The 26,505-nt window shown below is 44.7% G+C and overlaps 1 protein-coding gene and 1 long non-coding RNA gene across 2 annotated transcripts; both read right to left on the reverse strand.

Annotated features, from left to right (window-relative positions):
- Window positions 1-262: 262 nt before the first annotated feature.
- On the reverse strand, window positions 263-5,041 carry LOC310879089. Its single transcript, XR_014570937.1, has 3 exons — window positions 4,959-5,041; window positions 4,232-4,369; window positions 263-689 (listed from the first exon to the last, which is right to left on the reverse strand). It is a non-coding gene; the product is annotated as an uncharacterized lncRNA (long non-coding RNA).
- Window positions 5,042-9,360: 4,319 nt separating this feature from the next.
- Window positions 9,361-17,297, reverse strand: LOC310879655 (H(+)/Cl(-) exchange transporter 4-like; the record flags this gene model as incomplete). The annotated part of the gene is made up of 7 exons (XM_083794451.1): window positions 17,181-17,297; window positions 16,565-16,687; window positions 15,923-15,992; window positions 14,988-15,068; window positions 10,432-10,568; window positions 10,222-10,341; window positions 9,361-9,658 (listed from the first exon to the last, which is right to left on the reverse strand). The coding sequence occupies exons 3-7, from the start codon at window positions 15,956-15,958 to the stop codon at window positions 9,361-9,363; spliced, it is 672 nt and encodes a 223-aa protein (XP_083650577.1). The 5' UTR covers window positions 15,959-15,992; window positions 16,565-16,687; window positions 17,181-17,297.
- Between the last annotated feature and the right edge of the window lie 9,208 nt (window positions 17,298-26,505).

The following is a 26,505-nucleotide window of genomic DNA, read 5'->3' on the forward strand; positions in this document are numbered from 1 at the left end:
ATCTCTTATGGGGTCTCTGGCATATCTTTTAAATAATCTTCTCTTATGGGGGTCTCTGGCATATCTTTTAAATAATCTTCTCTTATGGGGGTCCCTGGCATATCTTTTCAAATGGGGGTCCACGGGAAAAAATTGTGTCAATTTGAGGACATGAATAAGTTTGGGAACCACTGTTTTATATGTATATATTATGAAGTACAGATTGTGCTTAAAGCAGTGCCATTGTAGCGCTGAACTGTATACGGCAACATAGAAAGGTGAAATAGTTTGACTCAACAGTGATTGGCATAATATGCATTATGTATATCATAATATATGGTATACATTATATAATTATAATATAATATGTGACCAGATTTGACTGAGAGCCTGCTGCCATCGCGCAAACTCCAGCTTTTCACCAATGGAGAAAAGCTTATTTAAAAAAAAAAAAGTTAATAGCACAGGCAGACTCTTCACATACTAGAGCATGTCTGAAATAAGTGTCAGAGCTGAAATAGACATGTAAATATGAAAGGGCGCGCCTCCGCGTCTTGGCCGACGTCTCCACGTACTGGACGCCCCATTCGGCGGCTCGGCTCGTCACCTCGTCGGCCGACACCTGGCGCCGATCCTCCAGGTCCGACTTGTTCCCCACGAGCAGGAGAGGAATTCCCTCCTCCTCCCCCTTCACACGCAGGATCTGCTCCCTGAGACGCACGCACACACACACACACACACACACACACACACACACACACACACACACACACACACACACACACACACACACACACACACACACACACACACACACACACACACACACACACACACACACACACACACACACACACACACACACACACACAACATCTTTATTTGTATTCACATTTTACAAGAAACTTCTTGAACACAAACAGTAGTGGATGCGCAAACTTGAGAAAACTCTATAACAAGTGCTTCAGATACAGATCACGGGTACAGAAAGCATCGCCTTCTCCATATATGGCGACTGCCAAATATTGCAGACACTGAACAGAATTTTGCCGATGCCTTAGCTCTCGGCTTGGGCATGCCTGCAATCTGCAGGCCCCTCACGACTGATTTGTGGAGGCTTCCAAATATGAACACAAGTAGTTTACAGCTGTAGCCAAGCTGCATAATAGCATCCTTAATACGCTGGTACTTAAGCACCTTGGTAAGGAATGCCTCTTCCATACTGTGGTCAAATGTACATGCCACTTCCAAAATGGTCACTTCTCTACTGTCCTCATCAACAACAACAATATCTGGTGTATTAGCTGTGACATCTGAAAAAGCATCATTGTCTCCACCAGCCGAAGGCATGGGGAGAGTATGTTTTGCACTCCGTCCGTCCGTGTGTCCGTGTGTCCGTCCGTCCGTGACCAGCTAATCTCAGCCACCGTTAACCCGGTCGACGCCAAATTTTGCACACACACTCCCTGGATGCCAACCATGAACCTCTGCCCCAAACTTTCCAGAACGGCCTGTTATAGCGCCACCAGGAGGCCGCTTTGTGCAAAACAAGTTTTTTCACAGTACACCTACAGATTTTGTCCAAACATCACGCAAATTGGTACACAGTCTCTCTAGAGCCATTCAACGAAACGGGTCTTTCAGATTTCTCAGACTCCATCCTGATTGGTTAAGATTGGCTTCCAAAGTTCACAGGAGTGCTCAGTTTCAAACAAAATGCTGCAAATCATGAACACATCGCGTGATTTCCGTGAAATTGTGCACGCACATTTCCACTAGGCCGAGGACGAAATGCCACATGAACAATTTCAACTCAGCCTCAAGGTGGCGCTATAACTGGCCGAAAAGTGTTTTTACCTCTAACTGCACGGATCTGTGGATAACCTGGTGGAGACCTGTGCCCAGAAGGGCACTTTTTCTAGTTTTCATTATTGTGCATGAACACGGCAGTTGAGACACTTATACATTTTGGCAGATGATGAAACATATGAACTTATGTCCTTAGCTAATAGGTCAACAATTCTGTCGTGCCGAGCAATGTACATCCCCTTATATACATAGCAGCCATTAAGAATATGTGACAGTGTTTCTGTAAGTGGAGTGTGGTCATGGTGCAGACAATGAGGAGGAAACGTGTTAGGGTACCACAGAGAGAGATTGAGTCTGGTTGGAAGGACCTGTAATCTGGCTTTGACTGTAAAGGTGACTATGTCCTCATCGACTGCATAATTCTTGAATATTGTATGAGATACGGTGTGGTCTGCATCGGGAAGGCAAGCTAGCTTCCCCTGTAGTTTTAAACCAGTCCAGTGTTGTTGTTGTTTTTGCTGTTGTAGCATTATAAGGTTCCTCCGTGCATTGACTGGTGATACATGGTGTTCCGTATCAATTACAGTATACAGTACTCCTTACTGAGATCGAACAGCTGGTAATAATGTCCTCAGAAACTGCTACAGATTGAGAGTCAGGTCGAACCCAGCACAGAGATACTCCAGTTCTCACACAGAGGTCATTGAGGTCAGGCCAATCTGACGACACCCCAAACCCAGTAGCATGTGAGTCCATTTTAAGGTTGGGCCCCAGGAAACTTGGCTCGCCCTCTGCTGCCAGGACGGCACTTTACGCCGTTTCATATCTAGAAACAGAGAAGATCTAGAAAGTTCCCTGACAGTCGTGTCATCACTGTTTAGCATGTTTATCAAGTGAGCCAGCCTTGTGGCGTTATATATCCACTCCACGTTCGGCACGCCAAACCCAACGTCCTGGACTGGAAAATAATGTCTCTGGTGGTGTGGGTGTTGAGCCCGAACCACTTCCTCACAGAGTGAACTACACTGTCATTTAGATCACTAAGTGTTTTACATGCCAGATGGACGTTGGAGAAGAGGTGTTGTACTCTAGTCAGGGCAACCTGCCTGATAGCCTCCAACTTCATCAGCAGTGGTAGTGGTGAAGCGTCAATCAGGTTCAGCCTAGCTGTAAACTCAGATGTAATGTACTCAACCTGTTCTTTCCATTCCCCTGCAATATTAAATCTATGCCCTAGGTAGTTGTATGACTCATGTAGGTCATACACACGTATGGGCTGTGAGTTGATGGTGAACTCAGGGGTTTTGTCAGCCTTAGACTTATACCAGCGGTTGCCACCACTAGGCCTCTGGTAGAGAACAGCACACTTAGTGTGTTTTGCCTCTAGACCGGACCAGTCCAGAAATCTATCTGTTCTAGCGAGCATGTTTTTAATAACACTCTCTTCCCGAGAGGCTAACTGTACGTGGTCCTCATAACCCTGGATGGGGTTTGGGGACAGCACATTGGGTGGGGCACAGTCACACAACCACTTAATCCACCCATTGATGGCAAGAACAAAGTTAATGGCACTCCATGGGCAGCCTGTTGTAATGCCTACTTGGAGAGGTATTGGGTCTGTCAGCTGTTTCCCACAGATGACTTGTATGAATGATGTTTCATACACATCCCTAATAATGTCAATAAATACCCCAGGTAGATGTATTGATTCTAAGGCATTAATCATTACATTATGGGTCAGAGAACCAAAAGCATCACGGAAATCCAGGAATACAGAGTATAATTTACAGGATTCATGTTTAAAATCATCGATCCCAGTTTTAAGACAGAAAACATGTTCATTCATCCCCTGTCTATTTATGTATGCTTTCTGCTTAGGTGACAAGATGCCATTGTCTGTCAGCCAGGGAAGCACACGAGACAGGATACATTTCATGAACACTTTATAGATGGTGGGGAGGAGGGAAATGTCTCTCCATGTAGATGGATCATCAGGTACATTGTCTTTTTCTGGGATACGGTGAATCATGGCTCCTTTCCAGGATTCGGGCACTCTCTTATTGTCCAGGCAGACATTAAAGATGGATGTTAATTTCTCACATGACTGTGCAGTCTTAAGACTTTCATAGGTTACCCCATCTATGCCACTAGCCCTGTCATTTGGTAGGCTGTGCAAAACAGACCCTACTTCATCAGGTGTAAAGTGGGAGGTGATGGGAAAGGCAGCGGGCCGTACTGGTTGTAGGCTATTTTCCCACGGTGGTAATGGGAGTGGATCACTGATCATTGTCTGGCTGCGACATTTATTTTCATAGTGGTTTTTAACCATCGTGGCGTCACTGGGGCAGGGAGGCGGGTCGGGGTACTCGCTGTCATTTAGAATGATCTGAATCGCTTTCGATCGTCTGTGCTGCCACAAGAAGGAAAGTTTGTTCCTACTCACACGTTTGTGGCGCACCCGGGTTGTACTGGAGCTGAGCTGGGGCTGAATTATGTCACGTACGTAACACAATTGCCCCTCGATCCATTCCGCAGCGGTAGATTGACTCAGAGCCTCGGGGAGGGGGCGGCTGAGAGGAAACTTTTTCAGGATCCGCATCACACACACACACACACACACACACACACACACACACACACACACACACACACACACACACACACACACACACACACACACACACACACACACACACACACACACACACACACACACACACACACACACACACACACACACACACACACACACACACACACACACACACACACACAGTCAGTTTGTGGGAGGGGAGATAAAAACGGAATAGTAAAGGAGACGAGGCTGGCAGACATACAGCTTCATTCACTGTGGCTGGGCAGATACAATGTATCCACTCAAAGCACAGAAACATCAACGGACAGTGAAAAGGTTAATAATGTAGTAGTAGTAGGTGAGAACATTAGATTGGATGAGGCCAAACCAGCCTCAAATAGGAAGGTCACGCTAATGAGACTAGGTGGGTGGTGTGGGGCGGCGCTAGAACATGACACGGAACTAATATATTTTATGATGAATGACGGCACCGCTCACAGGGTCTGGTCACTAGATGTCCAAAAGGCCAAAGGAAAACTAGATGTCCAAAAGAGCTAATCAGATGACTGGAGGAGGGCGGTTGGTGGTGTCCTACCTGTGACGTTGATAGGGACAATGTCTGTGGGCACGTTCTTGGCCACCTGCCTCATCTTCTCCTCCGGGGTGGGCAGGGGGGGCGGGGCCTTTTTCCACGCCGCCTGTCCGTCAGGCACGTCCACGCCGTCCTCCTCCTCCTCGTCCCCGCGGGGGGGTCTGGGGCCTCATGGAGAGCAGGGACGACGAAGCCGTGGACTGCATGGGGGGAGAGAGAGACAGAGAGAGGAGGTTAAAATGAGAGAGCCTGATTTAACCTTGTTGATCAACTGTCTTTGAGATTGGGCTTCAGGCTACACACCTGAGCCTCTGAGGAGAGGACAGGTTTGTGTGTGTGTGTGTGTGTGTGTGTGTGTGAGTGAGCGAGCGTTGCACATCTGTGGCTGCTCTCTGTTTACTACTAATCTTCTTCAGAGCAGTTGAGCGCACCCAGAGACACACACTCATGGGTTATTATGTATCCAAAGGCTGTGACCTTTAGAAGCCGGGGGTGCAGTAAACATGTTCATGGTCAATCACACCCGAATGGTTGCATGTGCGCACGACACACGCGCGCACACGCACACGCGCGCTCACACACACACACACACACACACACACCCCCCCCCATGCAGGCGAGGAGGGGATCTGAATAGATTGTTGCTACAACGTGAATCCTTTTGGATTTACACTTTAAATACAATGTCCCCAAAGGGAATGAACGAGGACTTCCCCATCAGCCATTTTTTTAAATAATTTCTTTATCGTATGCTGTATATATTTGAATTGTTGCCTAAGTAATAATACCTGATTATGTGAATCACGGTCTTAGATTCTATAATAATCATGATGTCTGTCACATTTTACAATTTACAATTTAGGCATTTAGCAGACGCTCTTAATCCAGAGCGACTTACATTAAGCAAGAACAAAAAAAGCATGGGAATACATCACATAAAAACATTTATCATGAAACATGCGTAAGCTAAGAAAGTAACGGTGGAATATCTATATAATGAAACTATACATATAAACTATACATATATACTACTATGCTATACATATGTACTATGCCGTGCTATGACTACATACAATGCAATTATAGTGCTGTCTACATAACATGCTATAAGTCTGTATCAAAGACTGGGAGTGATGCTGAAGTTCTGACTGCAATGGGAAGTGCATTCCACGGGGCAGCCCGTGCCCTATACCCACACACACACACTGATTAAGGTAAGCTGTGTATGGTTAATTGCTTCTCTGTGGGTGGTAGGATCCTCCCCTATAAAGGGGAGACTGCAGGCAGAGCTAGTCAGTGATGCTCGGGCAGGCATCATGCTGACAGCCCAGTGAGAGCTGCTAGGGCCCAGTCCAGGGGCATAGCCTAGTGCAGTTTGGTTATTTTTCCATTGTCCTAAGTTTTGCATTAGGTATTCTTGAGTTCTTCATTTTGTACTTTTGGCCAGTATTGTTTTTGCAGTTTGATATTCTTTCATTGTGAATATCTGCACCGGAGCTAAAGTTGGGAGAAATAAAATCCACAAAAAGCATCGCTGACGTTTTTGGAGCCTTGGCCCTCGGGCAACTTCACAATGTCCTTTTGCTTATTCCACTGTTGTGGATTTGAGAAATGTGTATTTGTACTGTATTTAATGATATTTCATTAATTGATCTAATGACCATGTTGTGTTGGTTCCACCCACTGACTACTAACGTGAGTACAGCATCTTGCAATGGGTCTGGTCCACAAGATTCGATACACCACTAGGATACCCATGTACCTGTCTAAATACTTCCTTAATGTAAACGAAGTCCACACCCACAACACCAGAGGGAGTGCAACAAACCATGTACAACCCAGATTCGGCACAAACAAGGGACTAAATTCTTTTCGCTCCTATGCCACCAAAATGTGAAACGCCCTACCAACAGTCATTAAGACATGTGAATCCCTTGACTCCTTCAAAACCGCTCTCAAAGGGCACCTACGGATGGCTGCAATTCGAAACTGGCCTCTGTAAAATCTGAATCCCCCTACCCCCCCCCCCCTTTCCCCTCACTGTATATGTATCTTTTCCCTTTTGCTTCCTATATGATGAATTCCTGTTCTGTTCTTTAACTACATAGAAATGTCTATTTGTATGTCTCTTAATGTTTTGATGAATTGAACAATGTGGACCCTGTTGTAAACAAGTGTAATGCTTAATTGGGTCGTCCACTCACAGTTAACAGTCTTTGTATTGAGTTTGTACTTGAAATGTACTGTAATTCTACAAACTGTTAATAAATATTTCAATCAATCAATCAAACCCGTGGCCGTGGGTGTCTATTTAAGTGGGTGGATCACTGACATATTTTTGAAAAAAATCGAAGAACGACTGACATAGAAACATAACTTTTTCAGAAAACTGTCAGGATGTAGACGACGTTTTTAGAATCTGATCTCAGGTCAAAACGGGTTAACCCATTTTTTGACCCACATTTGGTGTTAGCATCATGTCGTGCTTTAGCTATTGAAAAATAGCAGATCTACAAACTCATAGCGCGACACCGAGTGGCGCACTACGAGCTTGTAGGTCTGCTATTTTTGAAAAATCAAAGACACTTTTAGAATCTGATCTCAGGTCAGAATGGGTTAATAATGAAACTGTCAGGATGTAGAAGACATATTTTAGAATCTGATCTCAGGTCAGAATGGGTTAATTTTCCTGCGACCAAAACCAACCGACGGCGTCTGTCTCCCTCTCTCTCACCTGCGTGAGCACGGCGAGCGGCGGTGGTGAGGTGACCACCGCTCCGGTGGTGAGCTGACCACCGGAGCTGAAATAACGTTGAGCGGTGGTGAGTAAAAACAGAGAGAAGGGCTGGAGCGGTGGCGGTGGTTTGCTCTTCACCGCGGCTCAGTGACGTCATGTTGTAGTTCGGTGGTCACCTCACCACCGAAAACCCAGACTATGTATGAGCCTTAACACTCACCCAGACAGCCCCCCCCCCCCCATGGTGTAGAGTCTAACACTCACCCAGACAGCCCCCCCCCCCCCACCATGGCGTAGAGTCCGGGGGTGACGCAGTCGGCTCCCGGGCGGCACCAGTTCTTGAAGATGATCCAGTCGTGGTGGTGGAACGCCATCTGCTCCACGGCGATGCCCACCATGCGCCCGGCGATGGCGCCCACCGCCATGCTGGGGATGAACAGGCCCGACGGGATCTGGGGGAGGGGGAGGGGCACATGGGGGAGGGGGAGACATGTGAGACATGAGACTGAACAATTAACCCATTCTGACCTGAGATCAGATTCATAGAGGTTTCCACTGGACACACACTGACTGTCTGACTAAAATTTATTTACGGCTGTTATCAAAGCAGACCTGGGCTTCCAGAACACCTCAACAGTGCCACAGGCTGATCACCTCCATGCCACGCCCCATTGATTGATTGATTGATTGATTGAACTATTTATTAACAGTTTGTAGAATTACAGTACATTTCAAGCACAAACTCAATACAAAGACTGTTAACTGTGAGTGGACGACCCAATTAAGCATTACACTAATACAACAGGGTCCATGTTCAATTCATCAAAACATTTAGAGACGTACAAATAGACACTTCTATATAGTTAAAGAACAGAACAGGAATTCATCATAAAGGAAGCAAAAAGGGAAAAGAAACAGAATATACAGTGAGGGGAAAAGGGGGGGGGGGGGGGGGTGTGAAAATGTGTGAAATAATGTGTTCAAAAGTAGCCCAGACCAAGTAGTAACTGCATACATTAATATACTTTTCAGATGGTCGACATTTCTCGTTTTAAAAAAGTCATTTTTTTAGTGGTCTCGTAAAATATTCTAATTCATTGAGATGAATGATGATGATTTTATTTTCATGAGCTGTACTCTGTAGCTCATCAAGATTAAAACAAAAATATGTTTTAAATACTTCACTTTATGAGTTGAGAATAATGGAATGGAAGTTTCACTTTTTTAATTATATTACAGGTGAAAATGAACTTTTACAAAATATTCTAATTCATTGAGATGGAGCTGTAGAAACAGTTTAGAAGCCTTTTTTCTTTTTAAATGGGCTTAGTTATTTAACCCTAATTTAACCGCAGGAACCCCTTTTGGTGTTTTAAATATTATTATTGTAAATATGTTATTATTTAGCTATTGAAAAATAGCAGATCTACAAGCTCATAGCACGCCACCGAGTGGCGCGCTATGAACTTTCAAAAATAGTGAAGAGGATTTAGAATATTTGTTTTTAATTTTGAGGTCTAATTCTGAGGCCTAAATGGGGTTTAAGAGACGGTATACCTTCATGCCGAACATGAATAATAATAATAATATAATAATATTTATTATTAATATACCTTCATGCCGAACGTGAATAATAATAATAATAATAATATAATAATAATAATATTATTAATATATCTTCATGCCGAACGTGAAGATGGTGATGACGATCTTGAAGACCAGCGCCAGCGCCAGCTGCCAGAGGGCGCTGTAGACCCCGGGGCCCGCGGGCCTGTCGGGGATGTCGTCCACGGGCCGCGACATGTTGGGGTTGTTGACGTAGTCGCACAGCTGCGAGGACTCCAGGGCGCCGCAGTCGTTGAACAGCTCCGAGATCAGCTCCGACGTGCTGCGCCGCGTGTACGGGTTAGGGAACGCCACCAGGGCCGTGATGCAAGTCACCGCCATCACCTCCAGGACCGGGTACCTGGGGGAGGGAACAGGGTTTAGTGTCACCTCCAGAACCACCTCCAGAACCACCTCCAGAACCGGGTACCTGGTGGTTGCGGACCAAATACATATAACAAAGATTTGAGGCACAGTTTCATGACTTTAAAAAAATAGCTTGTAGATCTGCTATTTTTCAACAGTTAAAGTATAACATAATGCTTGGAACACCAAAAGGGGTTCCTGTTTTGAACAGGTTAACGGTGGTTACCTGCCCAGCTGGGTGGTCTTAGAGGTGGTCTTAGAGGTGGTCTTAGAGGCGGTCTTAGAGGCGGTCTTAGAGGTGGTCTTAGAGGTGGTCTTAAAGGTGGGTTTAGAGGTGGTCTTAGAGGTGGTCTTAGAGGTGGTCTTAGAGGTGGGTTTAGAGGTGGTCTTAGAGGCGGTCTTAGAGGTGGGTTTAGAGGTGGTCTTAGAGGTGGTCTTAGAGGTGGTCTTAGAGGCGGTCTTAGAGGCGGTCTTAGAGGCGGTCTTAGAGGCGGTCTTAGAGGCGGTCTTAGAGGCGGTCTTAGAGGTGGTCTTAGAGGTGGTCTTAGAGGTTCCTACCTGCCCAGCTGGGTGGTCTTGCGCCGTCGGCACCAGGCGATGTTGGCGCGGATGAAGAGGGTCCCCCACAGCCCGCCGAACACGCCCAGCAGGATGAACGGAACCAGCTCTGCCATGTACCTGTTTATATTGGACAGAACCATGTAACCATGTAAAGTCAATGTTAATTTAACTCTGAGAGGGTACAAATGGAACCGTTATTATTCCTACCAGGGCGTGTGGTACTCCACGTAGAACAGCACCAGACGGCTGTTCCCGAACGGGTTGATGGAGCGCAGGGTGAACGCCGCCACCAGGGCGGCGAAGAAGGACCGCCACAACGTCTTCAGAGGGAAGTAGTAGCTCACCTGAGGAGGAAAAGACAGGGTTTAATAATAATCTTTATTTAAGGATATTCATCTTCACAGTTTGACTCCATAAAACGCTTTACCCACATTTTAATCAAATATTCTACGCTGGCGAGATTGTTTTATTACCTTTGCAGCATACGCGGAAATAATTTGTGCTTTAGATCCGTGAAAATGTGGCCGTCAAACTGTTAAGAGGATGGACAACTACTAAGTAAGTAGTCCCACTGTTGATATGCTCTGTGTGGCCCTCAGGTTAATATCGGAGTTTAATTACTTCAGTCTAAATTAGTAGCTTAATGAATAGTATAAAATTGTTATTTACCTTTTTTATGTCCGATGTATGTATATTTAGTTCATAGAGTAACTATAATTGAAGGCATTTGAAATTAAATTAAAATGTAACTTTTCAGGATTCCAAAAATAGCTGATCTACAAGCTTGTAGATCTGCTATTTTTGCTATGAAAGTAATATGCAATGTGGCCCTCCGGAGTGAGTGTGGAACTATAGTGACCCTCCGGAGTGAGTGTGGAACTATAGTGGCCCTCTGGAGTGAGTGTGGAACTATAGTGGCCCTCTGGAGTGAGTGTGGAACTATAGTGGCCCTCTGGAGTGAGTGTGGAACTATAGTGGCCCTCTGGAGTGAGTGTGGAACTATAGTGGCCCTCTGGAGTGAGCGTGGAACTATAGTGGCCCTCCGGAGTGAGTGTGGAACTATAGTGGCCCTCCGGAGTGAGTGTGGAACTATAGTGGCCCTCCGGAGTGAGTGTGGAACTATAGTGGCCCTCTGGAGTGAGTGTGGAACTATAGTGGCCCTCCGGAGTGAGTGTGGAACTATAGTGGCCCTCTGGAGTGAGCGTGGAACTATAGTGGCCGTGATGTGACATTTTTCACAATCCTTATTGCTCTCTTTTGTAATATGACCAATGTTTTAAGTTACTTTTATAGGTATTACCCCAGATCTCCACACAATAATTAAGATATGGTAAAACCTGGAATAATACGGAATGTACAATGCCCCTTGATTTAGAATTAGTATAGAGACAATTCTTGCCATCTTAGCTCGTACATATGAAATATGGGGTTTCCAGCTGATTTTGTGGTCTAGTATCACTCCAAGAAATGTTATTTGATAAACTCTTTCTATATTTACAGTGAGTGTGGAGTTATAGTGGCCCTCTGGAGTGAGTGTGGAACTATAGTGGCCCTCTGGAGTGAGCGTGGAACTATAGTGGCCCTCTGGAGTGAATGTGGAACTATAGTGGCCCTCTGGAGTGAGCGTGGAACTATAGTGGCCCTCTGGAGTGAGTGTGGAACTATAGTGGCCCTCTGGAGTGAGTGTGGAACTATAGTGGCCCTCTGGAGTGAGTGTGGAACTATAGTGGCCCTCTGGAGTGAGCGTGGAACTATAGTGGCCCTCTGGAGTGAGTGTGGAACTATAGTGGCCCTCTGGAGTGAGTGTGGAACTATAGTGGCCCTCTGGAGTGAGTGTGGAACTATAGTGGCCCTCTGGAGTGAGTGTGGAACTATAGTGGCCCTCTGGAGTGAGTGTGGAACTATAGTGGCCCTCTGGAGTGAGTGTGGAACTATAGTGGCCCTCTGGAGTGAGCGTGGAACTATAGTGGCCCTCCGGAGTGAGTGTGGAACTATAGTGGCCCTCCGGAGTGAGTGTGGAACTATAGTGGCCCTCCGGAGTGAGTGTGGAACTATAGTGGCCCTCTGGAGTGAGTGTGGAACTATAGTGGCCCTCCGGAGTGAGTGTGGAACTATAGTGGCCGTGATGTGACATTTTTCACAATCCTTATTGCTCTCTTTTGTAATATGACCAATGTTTTAAGTTACTTTTATAGGTATTACCCCAGATCTCCACACAATAATTAAGATATGGTAAAACCTGGAATAATACGGAATGTACAATGCCCCTTGATTTAGAATTAGTATAGAGACAATTCTTGCCATCTTAGCTCGTACATATGAAATATGGGGTTTCCAGCTGATTTTGTGGTCTAGTATCACTCCAAGAAATGTTATTTGATAAACTCTTTCTATATTTACAGTGAGTGTGGAGTGAGTGTGGAACTATAGTGGCCCTCCGGAGTGAGTGTGGAACTATAGTGGCCCTCCGGAGTGAGTGTGGAACTATAGTGGCCCTCCGGAGTGAGTGTGGAACTATAGTGGCCCTCTGGAGTGAGTGTGGAACTATAGTGGCCCTCTGGAGTGAGCGTGGAACTATAGTGGCCCTCTGGAGTGAATGTGGAACTATAGTGGCCCTCTGGAGTGAGCGTGGAACTATAGTGGCCCTCTGGAGTGAGTGTGGAACTATAGTGGCCCTCTGGAGTGAGTGTGGAACTATAGTGGCCCTCTGGAGTGAGCGTGGAACTATAGTGGCCCTCTGGAGTGAGCGTGGAACTATAGTGGCCCTCTGGAGTGAGTGTGGAACTATAGTGGCCCTCTGGAGTGAGTGTGGAACTATAGTGGCCCTCTGGAGTGAGTGTGGAACTATAGTGGCCCTCTGGAGTGCGTGTGGAATTTGTGATAATGGGTAGATCTCTCACCGTTTGGGGGTTAGCGGCCCCCAAACCAAAACTGCTCGAGCGAGGGAACCACGACGCAGTGGAACGAGGATCATCATAAAGTCGTGTCACTCGCCACCGCCACACAGAGAGAACGGGAGTGTGTGTGTGTGTGTGTGTGTGTGATAAAGCTAATCATTGAATGAGTGTATGTTTCTATACACGCATGTTGAACGATTATATGTCAATAAAGCTTATTTTGTGGTTGTGTGTGTGTGTGTGTGTGTGTGTGTGTGATTATACGTCAATAAATCATATTTTTGCATTTAGGACGACGCTGGTGCAGGTGTTGTGTCTGGAGGTAAGATTATTTATTTTACTTGTATTATTCTAAATACATTAGGCCTGTTGTAATTGGTGAGACTTGTTACATTCAAGTTGGCGTACTGTGTAAATGTATTTTTTTTGCACATCATATAAATAAATATATCTATTTATTTGATGTTTCTAGGTGCTGAGATCAGCCAGCCTCAACCCTCACCCCCCAGATCCAGTCCAGCAAGGCCTGGAAAAGCCAAAGGCAAAGGCAAGTGTAAGAGAAAATACATTTGTTTTGCTTTATTTCTAAAACTTTTACACATCACATGTGACTTCATTCATCAGAATTGCCAGCATAAGAGCATCATTGCCATCTAGTGGTTGTTCATCGGACTACATGTTCGTTATGTTTGCCTAAATGTTTTCTGTGTGGATACATCAGCACATTATTTATTTTACTTAATTATTTTAAATACATGTAGGCATGTGTAGACCGCTTATCTGTACTCGGGGGCAACAGCTCCACCAGATGTCACAACAGTATTGCATTTTATCTAAGTACATGTAGGCCTATTGTAAATGCATATATTGTATTTCTATTAAATAGAAATAGAAATTGTATGTCTGTTCCTGGTGAAAGTAGAGCGTTATATATATGGTATGTCTCTGTCACTATAATAGAGAATATGTTATGGGCATAATAGAAGTGTGCTGTGTACAAACAAATGAAGATAACTACCAAAGCATTTTCCTAGAGGCCTGTTTAGGGTGAAACCGAGCTGTATAAAACTGCCTGTATCTAAAGAATGCAACATGCTACAAACATAATTGTTTTTTCTGGGTAAAGAGGAAATGCTCCTCTTTCAATTGGTATATTCCGTGACATGTTCACATTATTACAAAAATATGCTATGGGTATATAAATGTGACTGGTCAAAACTTTGAGATGTTTTTCTAAAGTGTTGGACTCATTCAAAAGCCTATATTTTGAAAACTGAAAAGGATAGAAAATGTATCTCTTTTCCTGGTGAAAGTAGAGGATTCTAGCTTTCATTTGATGTCTGACATGGTATTGCATTATATAACACAGCATAATGATATGTGTCTTGTAATATGAATGATCAAAAACGAGATACTGAAAAGTGCTAGACTGAAAAGTGCTAGACTCATTCAAATGGCTACATTTTGAAAAGTAAACATGATATAAATTGTATGTCTGTTCCTGGTGAAAGTAGAGGATTCTATCTTTCATTTGATATATGGTATGTCTCTGTCACTATAATAGGGAATATGTTATGGGCATAATAGAAGTGTTCTGCAAACAAATGAAACGAAATACCAAAGCATTTTCCGAGAGGCCTGTTTAGGGTGAAACCGAGCTGTATAAAACTGCCTGTATCTAAAGAACGCAACATGCTACAAACATAACAAAAAATTCTGAGTAAAGAGGAAAGATTCCTCTTTCATTTGAGATGATATTGTCACATTATGAAATAATATGCAATGGGTCTTCAAAGTTCAATTTCCGGCAAATGAGAAGAATGACTGGGATAAATTAGGGCAGTCAAACTGTTAATTTGAACCCACCTCTTCCAGACTGAAGAGAACTCCTCCAATAGGAGCTCCGAACGCCACCGACACCCCAGCGGCCGCTGCTGCTGATAGGACCTGATCAGAGACGCATACAGCGGTTTAACGTTTTGGCTGCTTCTGATTGGACCTGGTCAGAGAAACATGCACCCTTAATGATTGGACCTGGTCAGAGAAACATACACCCTTAATGATTGGACCTGGTCAGAGACACATGCACCCTTAATGATTGGACCTGGTCAGAGACACATACACCCTTAATGATTGGACCTGGTCAGAGAAACATGCACCCTTAATGATTGGACCTGGTCAGAGACACATACACCCTTAATGATTGGACCTGGTCAGAGACACATACACCCTTAATGATTGGACCTGGTCAGAGAAACATACACCCTTAATGATTGGACCTGGTCAGAGAAACATACACCCTTAATGATTGGACCTGGTCAGAGACACATACACCCTTAATGATTGGACCTGGTCAGAGACACATACACCCTTAATGATTGGACCTGGTCAGAGAAACATACACCGTTCATGTTTGGTTACAACACTCGCCCGAACACTTTTATTAATAATGTGCATTCCTCCATCTTCCATCACACCTATTTTACACATTTGCATAAAACGCAGTCAACGTACGTTGACTGCTGTTCTTCACTGAGGAAAGCTGAATCAAAACTGAGCTTTTTTTTAAAGATTTGTTTACAAAAATGTTTAGATTTTCATTATCGTGAGAACGATGGCTTCCATTTTCGCATTGCAACTTTCCAGGACTAGAAGGCCTGCAATTTTTATTAGCTTGTATTCCCCATCATTAATGTAAGTCGCTCTGGATTAAGAGTCTCTGCTAAATGCCTAAATTGTAAATTGTATGATGACTAAAACTGAGGCTAAATATATTGACAATTTTGTCAACAAATACAAACAAGGCTAACGCCAGGGCTCCACCAGGCGCGTTGCATTTCCGTCGCGTCCTGCTCGCGTCATGGTCTTGATCTGTGTGGCAGAACATAGAAGAATAATACGTCTCGGTTAATGACAGTCAGGTTTAACTGGCTGACTGGCTGACTGACAGTGGGCAGTTCAGAAACCAGTCTGTGTCTCATAGGAGGGCTGTGGGCAGGTCAGAAACCAGTCTGTGTCTCATAGGAGGGCTGTGGGCAGGTCAGAAACCAGTCTGTGTCTCATAGGAGGGCTGTGGGCAGGTCAGAAACCAGTCTGTGTCTCATAGGAGGGCTGTGGGCAGGTCAGAAACCAGTGTGTGTCTCATAGGAGGGTTGTGGGCAGTTCAGAAACCAGTCTGTGTCTCATAGGAGGGCTGTGGGCGGTTCAGAAACCAGTCTGTGTCTCATAGGAGGGCTGTGGGCAGGTCAGAAACCAGTCTGTGTCTCATAGGAGGGCTGTGGGCAGGACAGAAACCAGTCTGTGTCTCATAGGAGGGCTGTGGGCAGGTCAGAAACCAGTCTGTGTCTCATAGGAGGGCTGTGGGCAGGTCAGAAACCAGTCTGTGTCTCATAGGAGGGCTGTGGGCAGGTCAGAAACCCAGTCCACCAGTGACCTCTGCTCACCTCAGGGATCCCGGAGCCACAGGCGTACGGAGCGAACACTCTCACTAAGGACACGGCCAGGAAGGAGAACAGCAGAGCCCACAGGATGTACAGGAAGTAGTTGAGGAGGTACGACCCGGCTCCCTGGAGGAGGAAGATACAGAATACAGAATGATGTGGTTATGGTTATGACCCCCCATCTGAAAACATGTAGTTCCAGGGACCCCCCCCCCACCAGGGGGGGGGTTATGGTTATGACGCCCCATCTGAAAACATGTAGTTCCAGGGACCCCCCCCCCCCCCACCAGAAGCAAAGATTTGAGTTAAAAACATTCGCCCTGAAAGAATATATATTCAAAGATTTGTTCCACGTTTCCAAGATTTTAAAAAAATAGCAGAACTACAAGCTTGTAGATCTGCTATTTTTTTCAATAGCTAAAGCATAACATAATGCTATAAACACCAAAAGGGGTTCCCGCCCCAAAATGGCTTAAACTCCCAAACATGTGGGTACAGAATGCTGCTGACTGTGTTGCTGCGAGCTGGGTTTTCTGCACTCAGCGTTGCCGTTCTGAACGGGAGTGATCATTTAGTGGATTGTAGGTTTTGAACAAACCACCACTTAGTTACCACTTACGACCACGTTTATCCAGCCTGCCCCTCTGACTCCACTCCACTGTGGAGGTGGCTGGTAGCAGCCAGCTGAGTCATCGTGGTAGCCTGCCCTACATGTCACGCCAGACACACACACACACACACACACACACACACACACACTAAGGCTGTCCCCGAACATTCAGGGTTCGAATGTTCGCTCGTTAAGGTTGGCACTCAAATCTTAATTTATGGCCTTGAACCATTTGTTTTTTTTAATTTTTATTATTATATTTTTTTATTATTATATATATATATTTTTTACTCCGAAATATATCTCGGCGAGAATGCGATATGCATAATAAGAGTACTATGTTAATGTTGTGTTTACAATAATTTGAAAGTCCTGCAGACGGCAGAAGAGACAAACACAGTAACACACACACACTCAATGCGCTTCTGAGAGTAGCCTACATACACAGGTGGAACAAATTAATGAAACGATGAAACTAACGATCAAGCTACGCTCTCGTTGCCTGCCAGGCTGCCAGCAACTCATTCAACTCATGGCTCATTTTTATGGAATGATGAGCTCGCATCAGGGAGTAGCTGACCATTTCGTTGCCCTACTCGTAGGATATTTGTGCTGCACCCCTCCCGACGAGAGTGCTGCGAGCCTATTCCTCCTGCAGTCGCAGATCGGCTATTTTTGCTGTTTGCGAGGATGCACACACGGCCGCTCGTGGCACGGCCCCAGCAGCGGAGCACATGTCATCAGAGCCACTAGACGGTGTGTGTGTGTGTGTGTGCGCGTGTTGGGAGAGAGAGAGGGAGGGGGAGACGCGCTACACGCTGCGCTCTGATCATGTTCAAGACGGATATCTCGTGTTGTCATTATAGTGTATTAAAAGTAAAGACGGTTGTATCCACACTCAAAATGCACACCTTCCCGGTCGGCCAACCCGGTAGCAACCCTCACCAACCCCTGATGAACTTAACCATTATTTCACTGATCGTCTATGCAACGTCGCCCCGGAGGATCTATTTATGAATTGCAGCCTGGTTAAAAGCACTCAGAGAAATTAATTAATTAGAACCAATTAACCAAATGGTTCGGATGTTCGCTCGGAAATTCCTGCAAATGTTCGAGTCCTAAAAACAGGGCTAGGGTACAGCCTTAACACACACACACACACACACACACACACACACACACACACACACACACACACACACACAGTTGGTATATGGTGTTCTTGCTTACCTTCTGGACATGACGCTAGTATGTCGCAGGGACTAACCCCCCCCAATCCAACCCTTGATGCTGAGCGTCAAGCAGGGACTGACCCCCCAATCCAACCCTTGATGCTGAGTGTCAAGCAGGGACTGACCCCCCAATCCAACCCTTGATGCTGAGCGTCAAGCAGGGACTGACCGCCCAATCCAGCCCTTGATGCTGAGCGTCAAGCAGGGACTGACCGCCCAATCCAGCCCTTGATGCTGAGCGTCAAGCAGGGACTGACCCCCCAATCCAACCCTTGAGTGTCAAGCAGGGACTAACCCCCCCCAATCAGACCCTTGAGTGTCAAGCAGGGACTAACCCCCCCCAATCAGACCCTTGAGTGTCAAGCAGGGAGGCACTGGGTCCCATTTTAAGAGTCTTTGGTATGACCCGGCCGGGGATTAAACCCCGACCTCCCAGTCTCAGGACGGACACTCTAACCACAAGGCCACTGAGCTGGTTCAGTTCTATACCTACATTTATATTTGTAGTACGGCGGTGTCGTTCGCCAAAAAGAGCAGATCTACAAGCTAACAACGTGTCGAGGCTCGATGCATTTTAGCTTGAAGATCTGTTCCCCTTGCTTCTACCGCACCGCCCTCTGCCCTCCCCCTTTTAGCACTCTGTGCTCATATGCCGTGTGTGTCTGTTGTTCCCTCGCAGGCAGCACAGACTAGAGCGTCAGAGTGAACGCAGCATGATAGCGTCCCCGACACGTTTAATACTAAACTTATTTGTAAAGTTCGAACGCCAACTTTTAACCAAATGCGGGAGAAACACTGTTCACGGCTGCACGCACAAATAAAGAGTGCACGTGCGCACGCACATGACGGATTATTATCGGTCAAAACAATCCTTAGCGTCGCTTACAAAAGCATGTGTTGCACAGCATGAATGATATTAGTAATCACCGACCTGGCTGGATAAATATCAGTGGTCCATCCATTGTGTAACCTGCTTAACGAGCAGCGGTAGGCAGCCGAGTAAGTTACCAGCTTAGTAAATTAATAGTCTACCGTAGCTGTGTGTCAGATGTTCTGTCTGAAGCAGTCAAAGCCAAGGAGAATGTTACAATTTAATTCACAATCGATCATCTTGCCCAGCATCGAATATCACATGATAGAACAGCAGGATAAAAACGGATAGTCTGTCTATCCATCCATGCATCCATGAGCAACATAGATAGATAGCTATAGATAATAATTTAATTAAATGAATCTATCTATCTATCTATCTATCTATCTATCTATCTATCTATCTATCTATCTATCTATCTGCATTAAAAAAAAGTCTATCAGCATAAAAACAAATTGGTTATATAGATTGTATAAAAATAAACATAAAAATTATATCCTGATGAATATCAATATTTTTGATAATTGCTGAAAAGATATTGTGATATAATATTTTGCCATATTGCCCGTCCCTACCTCATATCACTTTATTAAAGAAAAATCACACCAGTGTGAACCAAGTGGTGCAACTCCCGTGCGTCCAGCAGGTGGCAGCCATGTCACATACTCTCGTTCCATGCTCACACAGACACACACACAAACACGTCACACAGACACACACACAAACACGTACCGGGCATTGTAAGCTGGATGTAGAAGTGGTTTGCACCACTTAATAAAAATCACACCTGGGTGAAGTGAGGGACACTCTTTATCATCATCATGAATCATCTCGTACATCAGAATACCTAGCTGTGATTGGTTTAATAGCTGGTTTGCATATTATGTACATATGACATTTTCCTTTCAATGTCAATGGCATTTAATGTTTTGATGTTTAATTTACGTCATATTTAGTTTATCGTCAATGGCAAATCATGAGATGTGTGGGGACTAAAGCTAGGTATACCGGTATACATATGAGGGGCTAGCGCCCCTCAAAAACACATTATTTGATAACTTTTCATCGTGCTCCTAAAATAATTTGTGTGCTACTAGATTTTTCAACTTAGTCGCACACGTGCTACTTGGAAAAATGCTAAGCGCCAAGCCCTGGTCGTAATACCGGGCACCACAAAGGGTTAATCTGGCCTGTGAAGGAAGTCGGAAGAGGCCCGGATAAGTATGAAGAGTTATTTACAAATAGAGCCTAATGCCACAGCAGTGAGGGGAGCTGTCTGTGGTCCTGAAGTCATAAACTAGTCTCACAGTCTGCATAATCTAGTAGTCCCACAGCCATGGGGGAGCTGTCTCTGGTGCTGAAAGTCATAAACTAGTCCCACAGCCATGGGGGAGCTGTCTCTGGTGCTGAAAGTCATAAACTAGTCCCACAGCCATGGGGGATCTGTCTCTGGTGCTGAAAGTCATAAACTAGTCCCACAGCCATGGGGGAGCTGTCTCTGGTGCTGAAAGTCATAAACTAGGCCTACAGCAGTAAACAGTCACTATTTTGGGAGGAACAATCACCAAAAATAACAAATTCTGACGCGTTGTGAGCTTGTAGATTTGCTATATTTGTTGAAGCGACTTGGTGTACTGTAGACTGAACAAGAACACGGCAAGTATAGTGCAAGTGACACTGATGCATTCCAAAGTACTATCAAAATATTCTGAGGCACACACACACACACACACACACACACACACACACACACACACACACACACACACACACACACACACACACACACACACACACACACACACACACACACACACACACACACACACACACACACACACACACACACACACACACGTTCATGTTGTGTCTACAATAATTTGAAAGTCCTGCATGACGGCAGAAGAGACTAACACAGTGACACACACACTATGCCCACTTCACTTCAATGCGCTTCTGAGAGTACACAGGTGAAACAAATTAATGAACGAGTGACAGCTAACGAACAAGCTACACTGCAGCCAGCAAGCTCACAGAGACATTGGTAAGCATTGGTAAGCACAATTACCATGTTTTTGGGGTTCATTTTGAAACCTGGTGCAGATCAGCTGTTTTCGGAGCACAAACAGCAGATCAGCCAGCAGCCACTTGACGCTCTGTGTGTGTGCGTGTGTGTGTGTGTGTGTGTGTGTGTGTGTGTGTGTGTGTGTGTGTGCGTGTACCTGGCCTGTCGGTCCATGCCTCTCCCTCCTCCTCTGTGAGGTTGCCCTGGGCCATCAGCTGTTCCCTGCTTGCAGCACATTACCCACGCTGCTCTGGTGTGCTGTCAGCTCCATCATGGGGGCCTGGGGGGAGGTTGAGAGTTAACCCATTCTGACCTGAGATCAGATTCATACGAGGTTTCCGCCGGACACACACTGGTCTGATGAACCCCTTCTGACCTGAGATCAGATTCTAAAAATGTCAGTCGCTCTTCGATTTTTCAAAAATAGCAGATCTACAAGCTCATATCGCGCCACTCGGTGGCGCGATATGAGCTTGTAGATCTGCTATTTTTCAATAGATAAAGCATAACATGATGCTGACACCAAAATGGGTGCCCGGTCAGAATGGGTTAAGAGAGTAGGGATGGGCAATGCTGCAAACTAAATAAAAAAAAATATCTCGAGTTCTAGATTCAGACAACTATGCCATCTCATTTCTACATTTGAGCAAGACTCGTTGTCCATGTTTAACCCATTCTGACCTGAGATCAGATTCATACGAGGTTTCCACTGGACACACACTGGTCTGATTAAACCCATTCTGACCTGAGATCAGATTAAAAAAATGTCAGTCGTTCTTTGATTTTTCAAAAATAGCAGACCTACAAGCTCATATCGCGCCACTCGGTGGCGCGATATGAGCTTGTAGATCTGCTATTTTTCAATAGATAAAGCATAACATGATGCTAACACCAAAATGGGTGGCCGGTCAGAATGGGTTAAGTCAAGCACTTGTCTGTGTGCGTGCAAAATACCATCACTGTGTTGCATTGGGGAGGGGGGATAAATCATGTAACCTGTCAGGATGAATGACTTTTATAAATATGCATTCCGAAAGCGTTTTAGCTCAAGTCGCAAAAGAGAAAGTCATTGTTTGCCTGGTACCCAAACTAGTGAAAACAGCAGATCTACAAGCTCACAAAATGTCACTTTTTGCACTTTTTAGTCACCTGAAATGTTTGTGTGTCGAGTCGACTAAATGTCATGAGATTATTAGTCTGTTAGTTGATTTGGTTGAATAAAATGTACCACCACCAGATGGCTCCACTCAGGAGCCGACGCCATCTTAAAGAAAAAAAGTATACTCTTTAGACAGCTGTGAAGTGAGTGTGTGATGACTCATAGTCATCCACCATTAGTCCAGGCAATCATCTGTCAATGTAAACATTACTTTTCCACTTGCGAGGTCAGATTCAAGTTGTATTAACACTTACAGCGCTAGAGTTCTTATTTTGAAAAGCCACATTTCCAGTCTATCGGAAGTAGTATTATCCAAGCAAGCTGAACGGAGCCTGGGGAGGCCTTGTTTGCCATAAACCTAAAACGTTGATGTACTCCAAGTGCTGTGGATAAACCTAAAACGTTGATGTACTCCAAGTGCTGTGGGCTTGGAACAACTTTTTTTTAACCTTCATCCAACAATCATTGAAAGGAGCCACCCAGCTTGCTCCTTGAACTAAATCTCAATCCATGGTATTCTGAAAACGACACAGATTTCATCATCTTTTCCATTTATCTGATAGAAACGTTGAATTTAATTAAACTCTTAAACAGAGGAGAGAAATGTAAATAGATCTTCCGTTTGCCACGAGTCAAATGGACCTTTGTTTTTCAAGGGCTGAAAAGGCTCTCTGTGCAAGGAGCTTAGGGAAAAGGTCATCAATTCCTGGAAGGCTGGCACACACACCAAATATCCCATCAATATTTAGGTTTGAGGGGCGCTAGCCCCTTCTATGTCTATGAGGGTTTGTGAAAACACACACATTGTTTTGCTACTGTTTCCTATGACTATTTTTTAGTGTTTAGCCTGTGTGTGTAACCCTAACCCCTGTGCACTCAACAAAAACCTTGATGACAAAACTGAGGACGCAAATTGTGATTGGTCAGAATGAGATGATGTATGATGACGTATGATAAGAGCGCCCCTCACTTCACACAATTAAGTAAGCACAATTACCATGTTTTTGGGGTTCATTTTGAAACCTGGTGCAGATCAGCTGTTTTCGGAGCACAAACAGCAGATCAGCCAGCAGCCACTTGACGCTCTGTGTGTGTGCGTGTGTGTGTGTGTGTGTGTGTGTGTGTGTGTGTGTGTGTGTGTGCGTGTACCTGGCCTGTCGGTCCATGCCTCTCCCTCCTCCTCTGTGAGGTTGCCCTGGGCCATCAGCTGTTCCCTGCTTGCAGCACATTACCCACGCTGCTCTGGTGTGCTGTCAGCTCCATCATGGGGGCCTGGGGGGAGGTTGAGAGTTAACCCATTCTGACCTGAGATCAGATTCATACGAGGTTTCCGCCGGACACACACTGGTCTGATGAACCCCTTCTGACCTGAGATCAGATTCTAAAAATGTCAGTCGCTCTTCGATTTTTCAAAAATAGCAGATCTACAAGCTCATATCGCGCCACTCGGTGGCGCGATATGAGCTTGTAGATCTGCTATTTTTCAATAGATAAAGCATAACATGATGCTGACACCAAAATGGGTGCCCGGTCAGAATGGGTTAAGAGAGTAGGGATGGGCAATGCTGCAAACTAAATAAAAAAAAATATCTCGAGTTCTAGATTCAGACAACTATGCCATCTCATTTCTACATTTGAGCAAGACTCGTTGTCCATGTTTAACCCATTCTGACCTGAGATCAGATTCATACGAGGTTTCCACTGGACACACACTGGTCTGATTAAACCCATTCTGACCTGAGATCAGATTAAAAAAATGTCAGTCGTTCTTTGATTTTTCAAAAATAGCAGACCTACAAGCTCATATCGCGCCACTCGGTGGCGCGATATGAGCTTGTAGGTCTGCTATTTTTCAATAGATAAAGCATAACATGATGCTAACACCAAAATGGGTGGCCGGTCAGAATGGGTTAAGTCAAGCACTTGTCTGTGTGCGTGCAAAATACCATCACTGTGTTGCATTGGGGAGGGGGGATAAATCATGTAACCTGTCAGGATGAATGACTTTTATAAATATGCATTCCGAAAGCGTTTTAGCTCAAGTCGCAAAAGAGAAAGTCATTGTTTGCCTGGTACCCAAACTAGTGAAAACAGCAGATCTACAAGCTCACAAAATGTCACTTTTTGCACTTTTTAGTCACCTGAAATGTTTGTGTGTCGAGTCGACTAAATGTCATGAGATTATTAGTCTGTTAGTTGATTTGGTTGAATAAAATGTACCACCACCAGATGGCTCCACTCAGGAGCCGACGCCATCTTAAAGAAAAAAAGTATACTCTTTAGACAGCTGTGAAGTGAGTGTGTGATGACTCATAGTCATCCACCATTAGTCCAGGCAATCATCTGTCAATGTAAACATTACTTTTCCACTTGCGAGGTCAGATTCAAGTTGTATTAACACTTACAGCGCTAGAGTTCTTATTTTGAAAAGCCACATTTCCAGTCTATCGGAAGTAGTATTATCCAAGCAAGCTGAACGGAGCCTGGGGAGGCCTTGTTTGCCATAAACCTAAAACGTTGATGTACTCCAAGTGCTGTGGGCTTGGAACAACTTTTTTTTAACCTTCATCCAACAATCATTGAAAGGAGCCACCCAGCTTGCTCCTTGAACTAAATCTCAATCCATGGTATTCTGAAAACGACACAGATTTCATCATCTTTTCCATTTATCTGATAGAAACGTTGAATTTAATTAAACTCTTAAACAGAGGAGAGAAATGTAAATAGATCTTCCGTTTGCCACGAGTCAAATGGACCTTTGTTTTTCAAGGGCTGAAAAGGCTCTCTGTGCAAGGAGCTTAGGGAAAAGGTCATCAATTCCTGGAAGGCTGGCACACACACCAAATATCCCATCAATATTTAGGTTTGAGGGGCGCTAGCCCCTTCTATGTCTATGAGGGTTTGTGAAAACACACACATTGTTTTGCTACTGTTTCCTATGACTATTTTTTAGTGTTTAGCCTGTGTGTGTAACCCTAACCCCTGTGCACTCAACAAAAACCTTGATGACAAAACTGAGGACGCAAATTGTGATTGGTCAGAATGAGATGATGTATGATGACGTATGATAAGAGCGCCCCTCACTTCACACGGGTGTGATTTAAAAACCCTAAATAACCCTAACCCAAAATAATACTCTTCCCTCTTAAACACCAGCAGCCCAATATCGCTGGTGGAGAAAGCGTCGCATCGCGATGCATTGTGAACTTGTAGATCGGCTATTTGCAAATGGCCAAAATGTGTATAGTGCTGAAGTGGTAAAGGTATGTTTTGCAATAATAATCAAAATCTACAAAGTAAATGTGTGTGTGCGTGCGTGCGTGCTGAATCCAGCATATGTTAATAACATATAAATTAGATTACAGCATCTGTTGACTGAATGAAATGAGACAGAAGATGAAACAAACAGGCCAGAGATGTGATCAGTGCACTCACGTTGTTTTGATGCAGGACTTGAAGTACTTTGTTGATCAGAGCGTGAACTCTGGTGGAGCCGCGCTCTTTGGTCTGTGGAGAAAGGGAAAGGACAATTTTAGCTTTTGCATTTTGGAAGGAAATTACTTGTATGCAGAAGGATAGCAGCAAATGGCGGTAAAACCATTTAGGACTGAGACCAGATTTTACAAAATGCCTTCTAAATCATGAGTTTTCTGAGAAACCTATGTTTCGATTTAGTGGCCGCCGAAAATATGTTATTCCAGGGATCTCCAGAAGCAAAGATTTAAGTTAAAAGCGTTCGGTGTCAAAGAAAATATATATTCAATGATTTGCACACATTTTCATGATTTTTTTAAGCCAAAATGAGTTAATAGCACAGGCAGACTCTTCACATTCTAGAGCATGTCTGAATATAAAAGTAATGTCAGAGCTGAAATCGAAATGTATTATGAAATAATACACGCACGCACGCACGCACGCACACGCGCACACCCACACACCACACACACACACACACACACACACACACACACACACACACACACACACACACACACACTCTCTCTTAC

Source organism: Protomyctophum parallelum (genome assembly GCF_964188405.1).
Source record: "Protomyctophum parallelum genome assembly, chromosome: 21".
In the NCBI taxonomy this organism is placed as follows: Eukaryota; Metazoa; Chordata; class Actinopteri; order Myctophiformes; family Myctophidae; genus Protomyctophum; species Protomyctophum parallelum.